The sequence below is a fragment of the Watersipora subatra genome, chromosome 4, assembly GCF_963576615.1.
Source record: "Watersipora subatra chromosome 4, tzWatSuba1.1, whole genome shotgun sequence".
In the NCBI taxonomy this organism is placed as follows: Eukaryota; Metazoa; Bryozoa; class Gymnolaemata; order Cheilostomatida; family Watersiporidae; genus Watersipora; species Watersipora subatra.
In genome coordinates, this window is record NC_088711.1 from 15,659,184 (window position 1) to 15,679,304 (window position 20,121).

The following is a 20,121-nucleotide window of genomic DNA, read 5'->3' on the forward strand; positions in this document are numbered from 1 at the left end:
AGTGCCCACATGGTATGAGTGCCCACATGGTATGAGTGCCCACATGGTATGAGTGCCCACATGGTATGAGTGCCCACATGGTATGAGTGCCCACATGGTATGAGTGCCCACATGGTATGAGTGCCCACATGGTATGAGTGCCCACATGGTATGAGTGCCCACATGGTATGAGTGCCCACATGGTATGAGTGCCCACATGGTATGAGTGACCACATGGTATGAGTGCCCACATGGTATGAGTGCCCACATGGTGTGGGTGCCCACATGGTATGAGTGCCCACATGGTATGAGTGCCCACATGGTATGAGTGCCCACATGGTATGAGTGCCCACATGGTATGAGTGCCCACATGGTATGAGTGCCCACATGGTATGAGTGCCCACATGGTATGAGTGCCCACATGGTATGAGTGCCCACATGGTATGAGTGCCCACATGGTATGAGTGCCCACATGGTATGAGTACCCACATGGTATGAGTATAAACATGGTATGAGTACCACATAGCACAAAAATGATGACATGCATCCAGTCAGGCCATCAGCACTGCTCAAGCTGATAAGTTTAGTAAAGGTTTAAACATTTTATGATAAAACCGAAACAAAGGCATTAACGCCCATTTAGAAATCAAATAAATATATAAAAAAACTATCTTGCCAACAATATTTGAATTTTAAAATTATCAGTGTTCTATTCATTCTTGTTTCATGTCGCCCTCTCTGCTTATCGCTATTGATGCATGTCACCCTTTACGCATGTCCTCCTCTCTGCATGTCGCTCTCTTAGAATGTTGTTCTCTATGCATGACAGTCTCATTTCTTTAGCTATCATCTCTCCTTCAATCTGGTGTTTGGATATTTAATATTCTAATGGCTACAAGAATACAAAACATACACAATGAATACTTTACCACGCTCTGAAAAACATGAGCAAATAAATGCAAGAGCATTCAAATTCTTACAAAGGAAAATATAACCAGTAAACTAGGCTACATGATAACAGAGTTACTAACCAGCACATAGATAGTCTTGGGCAAAAGTTTGCTGATAAAGTCTGTCACATTTGCCTGCTTCATCATGTTGAGTTTGAAAATGGGAAGAGGTAGTTGGCCTGTTGCCAGTGGGTACATCGTAAAGGCTATAGAGTGAGACCCATATGGGAGAGTACGAAAGTGTAACTGTAACAAAACGCATTACTGGTCACTAGTTTAGCTTCTAAGCCCGCAAAAATTATAAGATTGATGGCAATAGTAGTTGAGAGAGTGTTAATAGAATAATTTATAATCACACAGATAAAATAAGTTGTGTCAGATACCCATCCATTCATAATATTAGTAAGTAGCAAAAACAATCCAGGCATGAAGTGCAATGCAAATGTGATCTGCAATGCAGTAACAAAATGCAATACAACCATGCACTACAATGCTATAACAACATGTCAACATTACATGCTGCCTGAGATATGGGAGGTCATAAATCCATTTTCATTCCTCTGTGTATGCAGAAAGGTCTAGAGTCAGCAATTAGCCAATAATGTATGTAATTTCCTTAGTCCTTATCATTTAGCCCATGGCACCATTCAGATGCCTGAATACTGTATTTCAGGGATTTGCAAAATTATGCTCAAACGAAATCGTAAGTGTCACAGACCTAAGAAGATTTGTTGCAATACAGAGCTACTGACTAAGCTACTGGAAAATATTCAATCTATGGTTAATGTCATAGCACCATTTTGTAAGAGCAGGTAACTCCAAATTGCTTTATAATCTTTATAGGATTATTATAAGATTTAATTATAAGAATAATCATTCGAGATTACAAGATCGAAGTATATAGTGACCGATGGTGTGCAATATGTTACTATTATTATTTTTCTAAAAATTTTGTTGATGATACTACGGCTGTGCCCAATATCGCGGTGCTGCCAAGCTGTTTTTAATATCTGCAAATTAAGTTATAGGCCTACATTTTCTTATAGAAATACAGCTATTTCTATGACAACCAGCTAAAATCTGTTTAGATTTTTAAATTCAGCATAATCCTTTAGATATAAATACAGAAATCTAGATAAATATCACAACTTCTTGATACTGGTTGCTATGACGTTTTGAAATGTAAACAAAATTGTGCATTGGTTTTCGTTTCTCAAACTTTAACACCAGTTTACTCAGAACTATGTTTTCGCACTAATGGTAAACATGCATTCAGTTTATTGACCATAAAATCTGCTGTAATTAAGCTGGAATCAAATTTTTTTTGCAAAATAACTGACAATTTTTTCCTGCTAGGGTAGATAACTCTAAATCACACACACCCGACTTAACCATGGTTTCTGTGATCATAACCCATTTCTTCATTTTGCTCCAGTTTGCAAAAAGCTTCCAGACACGCGTGAATGCTAATGCTTGCTTTCTATTACAGATCGCTGTCAAAAGCCTTCTACATTCAACACAACCAACTTTCAAACTGTGTATATATCACACAGCAGCTTGCCATTTTACTTCTAATATTGCATTTCTCATTATAAACATATAATCTTTTCCTTTCATTATTGCTGTTTGTTGTACATAATAACACTCAGTACATTACAGCTACCATTGCAGTTCTCCTATTGCACTGCAGTGCCATTTGACTGCTAATATTGCATTTTTCAACCAGCAGTACCCTTTCTTTTTTTCAATATCACTTTGGTCGTGGGCTGTATGATAGGGGAATTTCTAGAAATTTTGTATTTATTAAAGGAAAAAAAGATGAGAAACCTGCATTTGACAACAAAAGGATGAGAAACCTACCTATCATGAGCTACCAATGCACATACGATCTACACAAAAGCTAAATAATAGAGATAAACTGAATCCTGCCACGGAGCTAATTGTTTGAGATATGACAGCACTCAAGAACTAATTCTTTCCCAACCAGGAATGAATAAATGTCCTCATAAATATCTCTTAACATCACCATCCTCCTCTCAATATGTAGGTATAGTTATTGCCTTGGCGATATCACGCAACGTGAAGTCTCTAATTTGTGTTCATCAATAGTCCTAATTCAGAAATTAACATCGTAAAGAAATGCCGACGCCACCTACTTGAGCTCTAATGAGCCAAGGTTACCACCACCACCAAAAGTCAGCAACCAGAAACTGACTCACTTCCAACCGAGTGATCAACTTGTTTACTGGTTCGATAGCCAAAATACCGTGAATGAACCAAGTTCAAGTACTCCTATCCAACACTCTACCTTAGATATCTTCCGACCAAAATTTAATCCTTCCGTCGGGTAGTTGAAACTGCCCAACGGCAGGCCCGCTGTGTGAGCGTAAGCACTAGTGAAAAATTTTTAAAACTCGCCTTCTACTTTTTTTACGTTTTCTACCACAGTCCATGACACCAGGGTCATGTGGATTTTGTTGGCTGACCATTATACTGTAGGTACAAGTTGAAGAATATTTGCTAGTGTGAGGCTAACTTGTCCGAAAGATGCGAGCACTGAGAGATGTCAACATCAGCATTAATATCACGATATCAAATCTACCATTCAACTCATGTGTGTGTATATACATATATGTAAACAGTTACAGTTAAAAATACAATTTTCGGACATGTTTCGTAGGGACTAAATTTAAAAAAAAGGTTAATGGATGACTTCAAACTAATCCGTAAAGGTATTTTCTCATATATCAGCCAACAAATGACATTTGGATTATATTGAGAGACTAGACAACTCCAAACTAAACTTCGATGATAAAATGATCAACACAATTAAAGGTGTAGACAATTCTTAAACACTAAATTATGTATTCATATAGAGCTCACCTGCTTGTGACCAGTGAATGCGAATGAATCACAACTGTCCATGCTTGCCTCAAACTCCTGCACATAGCCTGTTCTGTTATGGAGTGTATAAACGACATTCAAAGGTCTGTTCACATGGCCGTAGGCAGGCATCTCACAATCAACATACAATGGCTGCTGTTCAACGGTCACAGGAGGTAAACCAACCATTGTATGCACCAGAGTCTCATCTGAAGCATCAGCCCTACAAGGTGTCAGCTCATACACACCTCTTCACTCAGTAACGGGAATGATAGAATCTAGAAAACCTAATACGGTACAGAGACCAGTGACTAAACAACCACAGGAACGTCTAAAATCAATTAGCTGTATGGTTGATTAGCATGCAGAGCTTCTCACCTTCTCCATGTTATCTGATATTCACCGGGTATGATATCATTATTCATAGAGCTAGGCATTACTAGTGATTGATATTCGGTCGCCTCCTCGTCTCCATGCAAGGTGAGATCAGAGATCTGTGAAACAAGCTGGTTTTCTTCTGGTACATGCTCCGACTAAAATTGACCAGTTCTGCTGTTTAGTAACTCCTATACTACTTTGTACTACTGTACTCGCCTTTCTATATTAAAATTTAATACAGCCTTTCAAACAACCACACAATATGAATGCCCATAGGCACGATATTATTACCTACCAGATGAAGTTGAGCATTCTGAATATGGAGAGAATATTGGGTAGCATTGGATATGGTGAAGTGCAAAAGGAACGGCTCATCAGCATTGACATTTATATGACCTTTATTCTAAAACATATAACAGAAGCTGACAACTCCTGAGTAGAATGTAGGCAAGAGACTCACAAAGCTGGTATAACTTCTTAAGAAATATAGAAATGCAAAGAATCTCATGGTAAGCTGGATGGTCAATTGAAAAATTCGAAAATATATCAGCACATTGTCCTGTCTTCAACAGTTAAAATTGCTGTCAAATAAAAGACATGTAAAGACAGTCACCAGGTAATGAAAGGTTATGGTGAAAGGATTTACAACATCGAGGTTGAGCACACAACTCTGAGAAAAGGTGTCATCTTGTATGTTGTAAAGCACTTTAGCAGTAATTCTCACGGGAGCCTCTTCCACCGCTCTCACAAACAAGGTTTGCTTGACCTGTAAACCATAAGCTACGCAATTTATATGGTTAAGGACAAATCAGCAGTAGCAGCATTCCTATATGTACCAAAGGTACTACAATCAATGATAAGCCAGTACAAATAGTACTACTGTTAGTGATATGGTGTCACCTTCCTCAATCCACGAGCGCCTCGCGCAGTCAACTTTCACCTAAACAGCTTGATGAATTGCTCCAATTATTACACAGGGATACGAATGTTTTTATTGTCATCAAATATCTTGAATATTATCATTAATTTATTTCTGTGGAATCCAAACACGAATAATATTGATGATGATAAATTGAGACACGAATAATATTTAGCATGTGACGATAAAACGGGAGGTTCTTATGGCAATTGTTTTTAAAGTATCAAATATGACCTACAACAATGCAGTCTACCTCTACCCCTTGACAAACACTGCTGCTACCTCTACCCCTTGACAAACACTGCTGCTACCTCTACCCCTTGACAAACACTGCTGCTACCTCTACCCCTTGACAAACACTGCTGCTACCTCTACCCCTTGACAAACACTGCTGCTACCTCTACCCCTTGACAAACACTGCTGCTACCTCTACCCCTTGACAAACACTGCTGCTACCTCTACCCCTTGACAAACAATGCAGTCTACCTCTACCCCTTGACAAACACTGCTGCTACCTCTACCCCTTGACAAACACTGCTGCTACCTCTACCCCTTGACAAACACTGCTGCTACCTCTACCCCTTGACAAACACTGCTGCTACCTCTACCCCTTGACAAACACTGCTGCTACCTCTACCCCTTGACAAACACTGCTGCTACCTCCACCCCTTGACAAACACTGCTGCTACCTCCACCCCTTGACAAACACTGCAGTCTACCTCTACCCCTTGACAAACACTGCTGCTACCTCTACCCCTTGACAAACACTGCTGCTACCTCTACCCCTTGACAAACACTGCTGCTACCTCTACCCCTTGACAAACACTGCTGCTACCTCTACCCCTTGACAAACACTGCTGCTACCTCTACCCCTTGACAAACACTGCTGCTACCTCTACCCCTTGACAAACAATGCAGTCTACCTCTACCCCTTGACAAACACTGCTGCTACCTCTACCCCTTGACAAACACTGCTGCTACCTCTACCCCTTGACAAACACTGCTGCTACCTCTACCCCTTGACAAACACTGCTGCTACCTCTACCCCTTGACAAACACTGCTGCTACCTCTACCCCTTGACAAACACTGCTGCTACCTCCACCCCTTGACAAACACTGCTGCTACCTCCACCCCTTGACAAACACTGCAGTCTACCTCTACCCCTTGACAAACACTGCTGCTACCTCTACCCCTTGACAAACACTGCTGCTACCTCTACCCCTTGACAAACACTGCTGCTACCTCTACCCCTTGACAAACACTGCTGCTACCTCTACCCCTTGACAAACACTGCTGCTACCTCCACCCCTTGACAAACACTGCTGCTACCTCCACCCCTTGACAAACACTGCAGTCTACCTCTACCCCTTGACAAACACTGCTGCTACCTTGGAAGTAATACGAATTACTCAAAAAGGATGTGAGAAAAGGTACCTGTTGAGTGTGGTCCATCTTCTCTATTACCACGCTATTGTTTCCAGAAGTTAGCTGAGTGACATCCTTACTGTTTAGACTAAGATATACACCGGAGCTGTTCTCCTCTACACTGAATGCTAACCTAGAAAGTATATATAGATTAATAGTCATCGCTCTATGTCATATTTCTATGGCGCATGTTTGATAGTTATGTGTAGCCAAAGACACCCTACCCATCTTAGCCTTCTGTGACCCTGTGAGTAATTGAAGCAGTCCACCAATTATAACATTGCAAAACCCACAGACATATCTATTTATAAAACTGTTGGATATATGTATAGTGTAAATTTGAGATTTAATGTATAATGGGTTGAATTGCTTTCACTCAGAGTATATAAGCTACTATTAGAGTGTGGTGATAATAAAGCCAAAGTCACATTCTAGCAAACAGTTAGCTATAAAATTCACATATTTCAATGCTGAAGTTAATTATTGCGTAGATATTTTGTTAGAAGTGCTAAATGGACTCGAGCATTTCTAACATCAAATAATTACACTTTTAGACAATTAGCTTGGATATGTCTAAGATTCAATTTCAAGATTGTAATTCAATTTGTTCAGTAAATTTAGCGCCAGATCAAAAATGATTCGCACCTGAAATGTGAGTTTGTACTTGCAAGACCAATCATGATTTATGATGAATACAAGCAATAACAAGCTTACCTCACATTTGTTATACTTTCAGACTCGCCGTTGGTGATCATCCAGTTGATAGGAAAGCATTCATTTAGTAGACAAGTAGTCTCACAATTGGCCTCAACTTGCAGTTCAGAATTGCGACAGGCCAACCTAAAATATGCCCCACAGATCCGTTTCACCGCATAAACACTCGCAAAGCTGTTAGTTTATAGTAATCCCTCAGTTTCCGTGGTAAATCCGAGACCAGCGACCCTCACAATAACTGAAAATATTCGAGCTAAAAACTAATAAACTCGTATTTAATAAATTCACTTTTTTATTAATCGTAAGCATTTTCCTCTTTTTTTTTGAAGTTTATTAAATAATTTTGAGGGTCAAGGACGTTTAAGAGGCATGATGCAAGAACAAGCATGTTGCGCTTGAACACTTCATGAAGCGCAACAGAAGGGAAGTGAACTGAGTGAACGTTGAGATCTCACTGAGTCAGAGTGCGATCTCACTGAGTCAGAGTTGAGATCTCACTGAGTCAGAGTGCGATCTCACTGAGTCAGAGTGCGATCTCACTGAGTCAGAGTGCGATCTCACTGAGTCAGAGTGCGAGAGATTTTATGTATTCAAGTTTTTTAGTTTTATTCATTTTCTGTAATTTTCAACTTTTTAATGATTATTTTTTGCCTCATTATTGAAGTCGCAAGAGTGAGTGATAACTGCGTAACATAAGAAAAGAACTCTTACTCTATGGATGTTCTTGAAGGAATAGCACTCCACTCCGGCAGTCTGTCGATTTGCTGAACAGCTGATATGGCCCTGTCTCTCTCCGCATCACATCCAATATTGCCCTGACTGAGAGGGCATCTCAGAACAATAGGTACAGCAGAGTCGAAGCTGAGGTTTACGAACATGGCCTGCAGCGTTTTACCCATATCATGCGTCTCTGGATTCAGACTGAAATCAAATGCTTTGGTTTCTCTTGAGAGGAAGAGAAGATCATTACAGCTCAGCTGACTTTCATCAATGACAGCCATGAGGTCACCGGCGTCCTTGAGCACACACTTCTGGTTGTACTCCTGCAATCAATTCATAGGAGCATATAACAAGTCATTCCTCTGGATAGCAAGGTGCAATAGCAGACTCAAACATGGTGAAACTGCCTCCAGCAATAATTGATACGTTGTACATTTAGGTCACAAATTATGAGACAATATTACAATCTAGCCCGTTGTAACTAATGAAGCTCATAGGAAAGTTGTAGCTCACGATTTGAAGTTGCTGTGAAACCAGTACAGAGACACCACCTAATACAGTAAAAAATGCAGTTCACAGCTGCTTAGAATACTGTTCATGGCAGAGCCACCTCACTCATGAATGCAGTGAAGTAGAAGTTAGTAATCGCTTACGAATCGCTAACATCATACCTCATTGTTGAATACAAGCTCCAGCTGGGAGAACCTGAGGGAGAACTGAGCATTACACCGGACGTACACAACCAGCTTGACCTCTTCATCCACCTTGTATTTAGACTTCATGAAGCACACTTTGCAGTCAACTACCAAAATAACCCTAACTTACATTTCACTAACTAGCAATGAACTGAATGAAAAGCAAAAAAACAGCACTCAAACCACAACAAGAAAAAGAGGTATCAGCTTTTTTCTTGGAAGGTTATATAGAGTCAGAAATAGAAATGTAATGAGTAGCTATTATTGATTACGAGCTGAACTACACAAGTACTTATGATGGAGGGACTATCCAACTGCTGCTCCCCAAGTAATGCCCTTGAGACGTGTATCATAAGGCTGCACATTGCTTAGCAAACCTACCAAATGAAAGAATGTCAGCCATGTTGACACATATCGGTTCAGAAACCACAGGAGATGCACTAACAGTGTCCTGCCATCTTTGGGTGGCAGCCGCCACTGCCCCGACATCACACCCTGGTTGATGGTCTGGTATATTACCCTATAATTGAAAACAAAGATGTACAGTCATTAGTTGTCACAAAATACAGCGAATTTACAGAAACATCCACAGGGTAATCTTGATCAATCCTACTGACAGTGATTGACTGGCTAGTCTTCCCAATGATGTCTAAAATTAAAATATTGCCACTTTTGCAATTATAAATTTAGACATGATAAAAAAAGCGAATAGAGCTCTAGGATCAGTAATAATATCAACATTACACCTCTTATACCCAGCTGTCAGATGTCAGTTTGTAAAATCACAGCTAACTACCACAAATATTAAGCTCGTTGCTTTTTATCCAATCACTTCATGGATCACAAGGAATGATGGGTAAATCCCAAGCATGACAAACACACGTGACAATGATAAGCTAAAACAGTGAAGCAAAGATATATTTGCATAACATCAAGTATAAAGGTAGACAGCGATTGATGTGACATCACTTACACAGATAACCTGCAACAAGTCCACTTGGGCTTTAGTTTTACTCTCGACAGACCTACATATCTCTTCAGCCAAAAACTCTAGGGAAAGGGTGATATAGTTTTGGAGATCAGCCAGCAGGTAGGCACTTCGCAGAGCTGTGGTTACTACAGCTGTCAGAAGTGTATACCAGCCTTCCTTCCTATACTCCGTAGCCACACGGTTGAGAATTCTGCAATTAATAAGTTGCTTCAGAGAATAACTTGTTTACCCATTTATAAAGACTACATCATCTGATGCAGAGTACCACTCACCTACAAATCAAAAACATGACTGATCGACTAGATTTAGTTGAGTGAACCAAATGCATCAATATCATTTTATATTCAGAATAGGCCATCAAAACAAGCTCTGACTTCACAGATATTACAAGTATTATGTAAAACCAGGTTCATCTGATCCAATCTCTATATATTTTACATATAAGGAGTATAAGCATAGGATACTGTAGGGCTATGTGGTACTTACTGTAGGGAATTGTGGCACTTACTGTAGGGCATTGTGGTACTTACTGTAAGGCCTGGTGATACTTACTGTAGGGCCTTGTACTACTTACTGTAGGTTCTTGCGCTGCTTACTGTAAGGCCTGGTGATACTTACTGTAGGGCCTTGTAATACTTACTATAGGGCCTTATTATACTTACTGTAGGGCCGTGTGATACTTACTGTAGAGCCTTGTGATACTCCCTGGCATGATAGTGCTCTTCTCCAATCATAACCACTACAACACATTCAACAATATTCTGACTCAACCACACAATTGTGGAGTGATCAGAAATAGCAAAAACTGGATACCAGAAGCCTTTACAGTACCATGAACCAATTACTTAACAGACATAATTGTTTTGTGTTTAAGGTACAATACAGTCCAGTTATAGCGATGAAGTTTTTGTAACTAAAAATCTGCTGCGCACAAGATTGGATCTCAGAACCCTCCACTTCTAGAGGCATCGAGCTTATCTATCGGACTACGGCGTTCAACTGGACATAGCTATCAATAACGTGAAGATATTTATTACTACGGTTAAAATACGCATAACGATGTTGCGCCACAAGTAATGATTACCAACTGTCCTTGCTAGATTAATGCCCGGCGTTGCATGAGTAATAAAAACAGCTTATAAACAGTTGCAGGTAATGTAGTGTAAAAGTGATGTAGTAGGTAAGGTAATGTTTATAAGCTGCTTTATTATTAATTGTGCAACGCAAGGCATCCAGCTCGTCCTTACTATAATAAGAGCTGTATCCTGCTATCTGTCCAAAGACATGGTTGGATGCTGGGAAAAAGATTGCTTAGTACGGGATTCGAACCTGCGACAAGGGGCTTCACCACCCGGCATGCTACCACCTGTACAAATCGTTCGCCTTCCATGTTTTAATTTGTTCTTAATCTCTGTGCTTTATGGGCACATCTGACAATCTCTCACAGCGCAGCAGACTGCCTGGGTACTAGTACTGATAATACCTACTTAAATGAACTCTCATCCGCGAAGACTTGTGTTTCTGAAAATGATTGATGGCTACAGTTAGCAGCTGTATAATCTCTCCCTGTAACAAATAGTATGACATCACATCCTGTTGGCTAGGTTAAATACCAATGCACAATGATAGTTACCACTCAGTCCGAATAAGATAAAGTAGACGCTCCCATAACGTAAACCTCTAGTTTAGGTTCTCCTATTTGAAGGGCCAAACAGAGCGAGTTTAGGACGATCTTGGAACTGCTTAGGCAATTTGCATATATTTTACTGTTCTTATAACATAAAATCCTTGTAACGTAAACATTCTTGAAACGGATTATTTACGTTATAGGAGCATCTACTGTACCGCAGCCAGTATTACCGAGTGGTTAGCCATGAGTTCAAGATTTTGCAGAGAGGAAAGGGCTTGCTGATAGGCTGTTGAGTCAGACACCTCTGAATCTGCAAGCGAACAGGAAATGCTCACAGACTAGCCCATGTATCATTCATTACCCAGTTACCAGAATAAAGGAAGGTGTAGAGACACGGTACACAAATGTGTGAGATGAGAAATGCGTGATATAACTTACTAGCGTATGCGGTAAGCCAAGGGCGTTGTCCAAAGAAATCTACGGGTTCAGGCTGTTGAGCGGTTGTCTCATGGCCCTAAAAGTCCAAAAGTTCAACATAAAGTTAGCCTTATATTTTCTCGACAGAGGGGGGGGGAAGGAGGAAGAATACATTCAGACGGTCAAAATACAAAAGAGATCACCTGACAGAGACCAATGCAGAGCTGTTTTCTAGTGATAGCGTGCTGAGCTGCCTGATAGTAGTAAAAGCCTGGATGTTGAGTCTGAATAGCTGTCAGTCCTCGTCGGATCGATTCATCAAACAAATCGCCAAAGTGTTGAAACCTAAAACAAAACATGTTCCCTTGTACCAGGCACAACCAAGAAGTACTCAAGCACATATGTCAAACTTAAAAACTCTTTTACAAAACAAATTTTGAACTTACTGTTTCGATAACCAGGCGCTGTGTTCAAACGCGAGATGAGGTGGTCCTACGCGTGTTTTAAAGTTTTCTATGTGTTTCCGGAACTGCTCTATGGCATCCAGTGGTGCATTATGCATAAATGACAACAAGCAAATCTGTAAAATGATGCAAATTTAACAACATATTACTTAAAATTCATGAGATCCATGAGTCAAAATATAGATATATGTATATGTGTATATGTATATGTGATATATGTAAATATCACAGCATAACTTAAAAAGCCAGCAGCTGCCTGCCATTGGTCAGCTATCATAAATAACCATAGCTAAAGAATATGTCAGTATATGATGGACAAGGAGTGTAGACATACTAGCACTGGTGACAAAAAGTCAGCAAGTAACAACAACCCTAAAGCGGTAAATAAAATGTCCCAATCTAAGTTGTTACCTCAACATCAAGCTCAAATGGGTGGAGTATGTACCTTGTAGCTAACGAAGCCAGCAACAGTCTTCACTTCAAGGATCGTGTGCTCATTGGCCTTGGCCTCCAAACAGTAGCCGTACGCTTGCTTGTATCGCTTGAGTGCTATCTGGCGGTCCTGTTTGAGCTCGTTAAAGAATGCGACCTTGAACTGATGCCTGATGAACAACATCTGTTGACAAAAACGTAAATTTATTCCGATAGATTTTTAAAGCTGTGCACATTCATGGCAGATTATGTTTACAACAGCTGACTTATACAACAAAGCATTAGCTGTGAGAGCTTTTAACCATACATAGCTGATGTGAGAGCGACAAACAGCAGTACAAGCTAATATAACAGAGCAAATCATACAAAAAGTACTACACAGACATTGCTAAAAACATTCAAGATTCTGTTGGCACCCATGTGAAAAGTATGTTACAGTTACAACCACAGCGAAAGTGACTGTAGCAGTGTAGCTAAACATAACAACAAAAGGATCTAAACACTAAAGCCGGGTTCCCACATACATGGCAAAGCACCGGCGACAGCACTGCAGGCGATTGTGGTGAAATGTGAACCTACACGCCTGGTACTGCCAAGTACCGCCGGCGGTCAATGCAAGAGTTTAGCGCTGTTCAAATGTCGCGAAACCGCAGGCAAAATCTTCTCGAAATGCACTGTACAGGTGAAGGTCACCATTATCGAAACGGCATGGCGAGCAAACATTTTATGCGATTATTAGCGATGCAGCTTTATATGTGAACAGAAGCCGCCAAACCTAGTGTCGCAAGCGTTTTGCTGCGCAAGTTACCGCCAAGGCCTCGCAATCGATACGGAACCAGCCTTAACGAGGTGTGAGCTGAAACTACGAAATGTCACAAAATTCCTGAATGTAGCAATTGAGATTTGAACCTACACTATTGGAGCAACAAGTCTTCATACGAAAAAACACTCAATACACATTTATAAACAAACATATACAAAGAGGTGGTAGCTTCATTATTTAACACAAGTGGCCTCTTCTGTTTGGACAACACAAACATTTATTCACTACATATGGATAGAGCATTTTGCATGTTACTACTGCAGACTAGCGTGTTACAAAAGGGCATTTAGTTACCATTTAATTATATCATAAACTAACAGAAGCCAGCAGACGGTGAGTGCCAGGACTGAGACAGAAGTGACTCACCTGGTGTGTAGTTCTGTTGAGGTAATCTCTGTGAGCCTGCACTCTCCTAATACTCGTTGTAAAATAGTTCTGAGCTAGCTCATAGAATGCATTCTCGAGTCTGAAAAAAAACAATAATTTAGAAAACGCCTGAATACATTGCCAGCAAAATGTGTCGAGTATCTTTGGCTAGAAAAACAAAAAAAATGATATTTGTATCCGTTGACAAAAAGAATAGCGAGTCAAACAGTCCAAGTAGCTGAGAGACAACGCGGCTTGGCTGGAGCCGTTTAACCTCCAACCACATAGTAATACAACGAGATCTATGCTAAGGACTGCTAACTAACAAACACAAATTTAAAGTTTCTAAATCTTTACTATAATAAGAGCTGTGACCATCCATCTGAAGCCACGCTAAAAACGTTAGGAAAAAAGATTGCCCGGCACGGAAATCACACCTGGATATTCAGATTCACAAACAAGTGCACTACCAATTGTGCTACTCGACCACCTCGCTACATCAAGGAATAATTGTGCAGATCGCCATTACACATGATGATCTCTCACGGGACTGCCAGAATGCTAGTTATCATATGAAAATCAACGACTAAATAGTTGTCAGAATTAAGATACCATTATTTCCCTTAAGAAGCCTGCAATGTTGTAATACTTATATATAATATATGTTGTACAATGGTTGAGCAAAAACTTTCACATACTGTATCTTCAACAGTTGGTTGTGAGGTATGTAGTCATTCAAACAACACCACCTTATTTGGCTCAATGCAAATAACCTTGCAGTTTTACTAATAATGCTGTTTCCACCCTAGTGATGCTAACGATAGCTCGTGAAAGACACATGTACCTGATAATGTAACCCAGCAAGTGGTCGGTATGAGGCAGCACGAACAAAGACTTCGGAGAGAGATCACACTCTGTACAGAAAGCTGCCGCTCTTTCTGATGCCATGTTGTCCTCTCCTGTGGCAAACAGCATTAGTATATATCGAGTGTAAAATGATGTCATACATACAGTTTTATCCCAAAAGAAATGTGGGCCCCCACATCTCTTTATCTTTAAAGAGATGTGGGCATGGCCTGAGTAGTGAATGATCAACATATTGAAGAGGCTGCCATTACATAAAGGCAATGGCTAGAGAGAGGCTAGTGATAACACAAATATGAACACACCTGGTGGTAAGGGTGGAGACCTCTGTATGAGTACAGCTACTACCTTTGTTGAGCGCTTCTCTAAACTGTTTCTACAAGGCAATCATTATAGTCAGACAGCCACAACTCCCTTAATCACATCATAGTCAGACAGTCACAACTCCCTTACTCACATCATAGTCAGACAGCCACAACTCCCACTATCACATCATAATCAGACAGCCACAACTCCCGCTATCACATCATAGTCAGACAGCCACAACTCCCTGTATCACATCATAGTCAGACAGTCACAACTCCCGCTATCACATCATAGTCAGACAGCCACAACTCCTGCTATCACATCATAATCAGACAGCCATAACTCATGCTATCACATCATAGTCAAACAGCCATAACTCCCTGTATCACATCATGAAAGAAGCACAACTATTAACACCAACACTAGAGGCATCAAGAAAGAGGCCAGATCAGGCGTCTACTGTATAAACTACTTCAAATATACATTTACTTGTATGAGGTTTTATGCTAATGAATATCCTACTAGCAGAAAATATATAGCATGTTTTATGGACCAACCTACTAACAGACAATGTATAGCGTGTTCTTATTGACCAAGCTACTAACAGACAATATATAGCATGTTCTTCTGGACCAAGCTACTAAAATACAACGTATAGCAGGTTCTTATGAACCAACTTACATACAATCAATATTAGTTTTATATCAACATCATGTACACCATTGACCTATGAACCTTTAATTTACGAGCTTTATAAGAAGTTCTAGTGTCTATGACAACCAAGCTGACAAGCTTAACCAGTGTTGAGTTACAAACCTGATAATTTTTAGCCTGCTGGAACACTCAATCAGCTTTTCATTCCAATGTGGCTCGTCCCAGTCAAGGTCAAAAAATGTTATGATCAATGCTGGAACTTTGCTCAAGTGCTTGATCATCCAATTACGTGGGAGGATGCCTTTAGGTATGTACCACTCATAGTTTGCTCGCTGCATAATATAAAATTACTTCCCTTAAAAACCCGGAAAGACAGCAAGAAAAAGACAGTGGTCAAATTCAAACAATGGCAGCATAAACACATTAGCTCACTCTTACAATTGTGGGTTCCATAACTGAATACATTACTTATTTGTGTTATATATCTACCTTTACATCAACAAGAGCAGCATTATGACATGATTATAATATTTACAATATAGTTTAAATTTTGAAAACAGTGAACAAGAGTGTGTATTCAATCTGCTGGTGTAAACAGGCAACTCATGCGATTTTATTTTACAAGCAGCATACAATTTATAACACGTTAGACCATTTACCTTAGCTTTGGCTTTTGGGTAGTCATGATCCACAGGTAAAGTGACAAAGTTTAAGGGAACACGGTCTGACTTTCTATTGTTACAAAATAAATCCCAGATGCCTTTATGAACAGCGTTGTATGTCGTTTCGAGGCCAGCCAAGACAGCTAGACCTAACGGCTTCTGCAAGAGCTCATTTGGAAAATCGCATGCCCAAGCCATCATTCACCTGCATAATTCAAACACAGTCACATTATATATTATTCTGTCAAATTTTTGTCAGAAAACAAAATTATAAGATATAATAAGCCAACTGCAAAGTAAAACTTAAAATACAGTACATCAAAATGTGGTATATGACGGTTTAAGTCGATTTCCTAAAAAGAAAATACGTCCTTCGCATTTTCAAACTATCGTAGATCTTACATTCGGCTCGTACTTGTTTAGGGTCGTTAGAACAAGGGCCGTTTACATTTACGCTAGACTATGTAAAGGTCGTTTAGCTTGATCACCGCACAAGCTATACGAACTTTAGCGGACAGGTAAGAGTGCGGTGCTTACAAGCTTACGCACTTATTTTTTGTCAATTGTCATAATTGATAAATATTTTTAGTTGCTTCAGAGTTTATTAATTTAATCTGCACTATTCTTAAGCGGTAATTACAAAATTGTGGAGATTAACGTATTCATTTGGGATATACTTACTGAGCTACTTCTAAAAAACTTGTAACACTATTCACTAGAAAGCACTTAATGTACGCTCATTGTCTACGTTGGCTACTGTAAGTTTGATAAGAGTGTCTTAAAAGGTTACAACGATATTTGTTTAATTACGAGTTTCATTAATAATTTTCCTGTGTGGGGATTGTATTCTCAATAGTTTTCTAACTTATTTTGATGATAGCAAACTCATATGACATCATTGCTTATAAAGAAAGAGATGAGGCCTCATTTGTTTGAAATCTTCTCATGCTTGGAAGATTCAACAAAAGCTTCACTTGTTTGCTATAGTATTGTAGTTAGTACTTTGCAGGCAAAATAACTCTTCATTTGAATACGATCCGCAAATTAGGTATATTTAAATTTAAAAAAGTTAGACAACTCCAACCTCTAGCGGAACTGAATGAACTTTCGTATAAGCACATTCGACAAATGGTCTATAACAGATTTTGTTCAAGAATCATAAGTCAAAAAATCCATATGTGCTATGATATTGAGTCCACTCACTCAATATCATAGTACATACGCAAAAGCTAAGCATTCAAAATATACATTAATGTAATGAAAGTAAATAATTATTTAAGGGCTTCACTTCAACTAATGTGCCTGATTTAGCATGCAGCTGAAGTATCATAGTCAAGAATTCTGGTAAAAGCCACATTTTTTTGCAGTTCGTGTCGGCATGTCAAATGCTAATTATTTTGTGTTTCTTAGGAGCTAGAAATTGAAGATGCTAGAAAAATTGAAAATGCTAGAGTGAAAAGATGAATAGAACGAGTGAAGACCTAAACCATAGATATATAAACCTAGATTGGCCAATAGGGAAAAAGCCTGTTGTTGTGTCCATAGAGTTATGCTGCTCTTTATGCTTAACGACTATGCTATTCTCTTAACGGAAGTTACGTGATATACATCACTATATGTGCGAGGTTTAAGCGCCATTACTATTATCTGTCTCTTCTGTCAATAAATGCAATTGTAACCATCTGCACTTCGTGTACACTTTAAATGCGTGCCAAAACATAATATTGGCGACAAGGATGATTTAGCTTACCTTTGATTCGTTTTCTGGTTATTTAACTCGTTATTATTAACTGTGATGGCTGGATTACCTATTCCCACGTTTGAGGACGGCACCGAGGTTGACTCGTTTTTAGAAAGATTGGAATGCTACTTTGCTGTGTCTAGCACCGAGAATGCAAAGAAGGTACCTATCTTGTTAATGGGACTTAGTGCTGGTCAGTATCAGACTTTGAGAGACTTGGTTTCGCCTGCAGTGCCACAATCTGTTGGTTATGACGATTTAAAGCTTAGCTTACAATCACACTTTGGTGAGCCTAGAAACATGAGGCTGGAGCGTACACGGTTTCGCTCAATTATACGTCAGAGTGGTGAGTCATTTACAGATTTCCAGATTCGAGTCAGAAAGGGATCTAGATACGGTAACTTTGGAGATAGACTTGATGAAAATTTGCTGGAGCAATTTATCTCTGGAGTTAATCATTCAGGATTATCAAAAAAACTCATTGAGGATACTAGAATCACGACATTAGCTGGAGCTATGGAAGTTGCTGGTACAGTTCAGTTACTTGATGGCGATTCTCGAGCTATAGCTGCCACTACTCCTAATGTCGTCGCTCGTGTTGCTCATAAAGGAGGTGCAATATCTAACTATAACACTTTTTCGGCTAGTAACACTAGAAAAGGACAGAAGACTTCAAAGACCGTTGCATGCTTCCGATGTTCAAAGCCTGGCCATGTAGCTAGTGACACTTCCTGTCCTGTACGGAGTAAAATTTGTAACCAATGCAAGAAGGAGGGACATTTTGCAGGCTCGAGGTTCTGTCGTAAAGCGAAGAACAAGAAATCTACGACGGTGAACGCTATTGCTGACGATAACGCTGCTACACCTGATGGCATTACGACTATGACTGGTTCGCCTTCAGCTGTAGACAATTTTAGTCATGAGTTTACGGTAGGCCATGGGCTTACGCTTGGTAAGGGTACACCTACTTGTACTGCATCAATGGCGGGTATTTCAGTAACAATTCTTGTAGATTCGGGTGCTGTAGATAATGTACTTGATAGACAGACCTATGACATTTTACGCAATAGTGTTGTATTACAACCAACTACCAAGAAATTATTTGCTTATGGACAATGTGCACCCTTGCGTATGTTAGGGCAGTTCAATTTAAATGTCTCAGTAGATAGTAAGACTATTAATGCTACATTTTATGTCTTTGATGGTATTGCATGCAATTTGTTGAGTGCTGCCACTGCTAGTAGTCTAGGGCTATTCTGTTTGACCAACGTTAGTAGCTTGAGTACTGAAGCCAGTTTGGAAAGTGTTGTGAAAGACAAGTACCCTGGGTGTTTTTCTGGTGTGGGCAAATTGAAAAATGTACAGGTCAAATTACACATTAATCCAGACTGTGAGCCAGTTGCTCAGCCAGTCAGACGTCTACCTTTCAGTTGTCGGGCCAAAGTTGAAAATGCTTTACAAAAATTACTTGAAGAGGGTGTTATTGAGAAGGTTCATGGTATAGGTTCTACTTGGGTAAGTCCTTTGGTTGTTGTGCCTAAAGAAAGGGATGAGGTTCGTCTGTGTGTTGACATGAGACGCGCCAACACGGCAATTGTTAGGGAACGCTATCCTGTGCCAACAATGCAGGAAATGCTAGTTGAGCTCAATGGGTCTAAAGTGTTTTCCAAGTTGGATTTGAAACAGGGTTTTTTCCAGTGTGAATTGCATCCTGCATCTCGGAATATTACTACTTTTGTAACACATATCGGTCTGTTTAGAATGAAGCGGTTAAGAATGGGAGTATCTGCTGCTCCTGAGATTTTTCAGTACACCATTCAGACAGTTTTGAATGGGCTTGAGGGAGTTTTAAATTTAGCTGATGATATTGTCGTTTTTGGTCAAACTAGTGCTGAGCACAAAGTCAGATTGTTAAAAGTAATGAGTCGCTTGTCCGAGTGTGGTCTTACTTTGAACCCTGCTAAATGTGCATTTGGTATTTCCTCGATCAAGTTTTTAGGTCATGTTATTTCGAGTGATGGTGTCTCACCTGACCCTGGTAAGATTAATTCCATTTTGTCAGCTAGACCTCCCCAAAATGTAGCTGAATTAAAAGTTTTTTTGGGAC

General features: G+C 39.7%; 1 protein-coding gene across 1 annotated transcript; it reads right to left on the reverse strand.

The window, feature by feature from the left end:
* Window positions 1–437: 437 nt before the first annotated feature.
* LOC137392731 (trafficking protein particle complex subunit 11-like) lies at window positions 438–16,474 on the reverse strand. Its single transcript, XM_068079049.1, has 24 exons — window positions 16,271–16,474; window positions 15,774–15,943; window positions 14,957–15,027; window positions 14,632–14,746; window positions 13,788–13,887; window positions 12,612–12,782; window positions 12,149–12,282; window positions 11,906–12,047; window positions 11,724–11,799; window positions 11,516–11,595; window positions 11,143–11,221; window positions 10,340–10,394; window positions 9,638–9,845; window positions 9,046–9,184; window positions 8,641–8,771; window positions 7,961–8,292; window positions 7,250–7,375; window positions 6,545–6,668; window positions 4,804–4,956; window positions 4,486–4,593; window positions 4,191–4,345; window positions 3,813–4,035; window positions 1,011–1,175; window positions 438–871 (listed from the first exon to the last, which is right to left on the reverse strand). The coding sequence occupies exons 1-24, from the start codon at window positions 16,472–16,474 to the stop codon at window positions 857–859; spliced, it is 3,276 nt and encodes a 1,091-aa protein (XP_067935150.1). The 3' UTR covers window positions 438–856.
* Window positions 16,475–20,121: the final 3,647 nt, after the last annotated feature.

Bases quoted from the DNA above. Each gene is read 5' to 3' on its own strand.
- LOC137392731 (XM_068079049.1), bottom strand. From the start codon at position 16,474: ATGATGGCTTGGGCATGCGATTTTCCAAATGAGCTCTTGCAGAAGCCG. The intron at 13,888-14,631 runs GTACATGTGTCT...GTTTTTTTTCAG, and splicing joins TTGCTGGGTTACATTATCAG to ACTCGAGAATGCATTCTATG. The intron at 4,346-4,485 runs GTAGGTAATAAT...GGTCAATTTTAG, and splicing joins AGAATGCTCAACTTCATCTG to TCGGAGCATGTACCAGAAGA.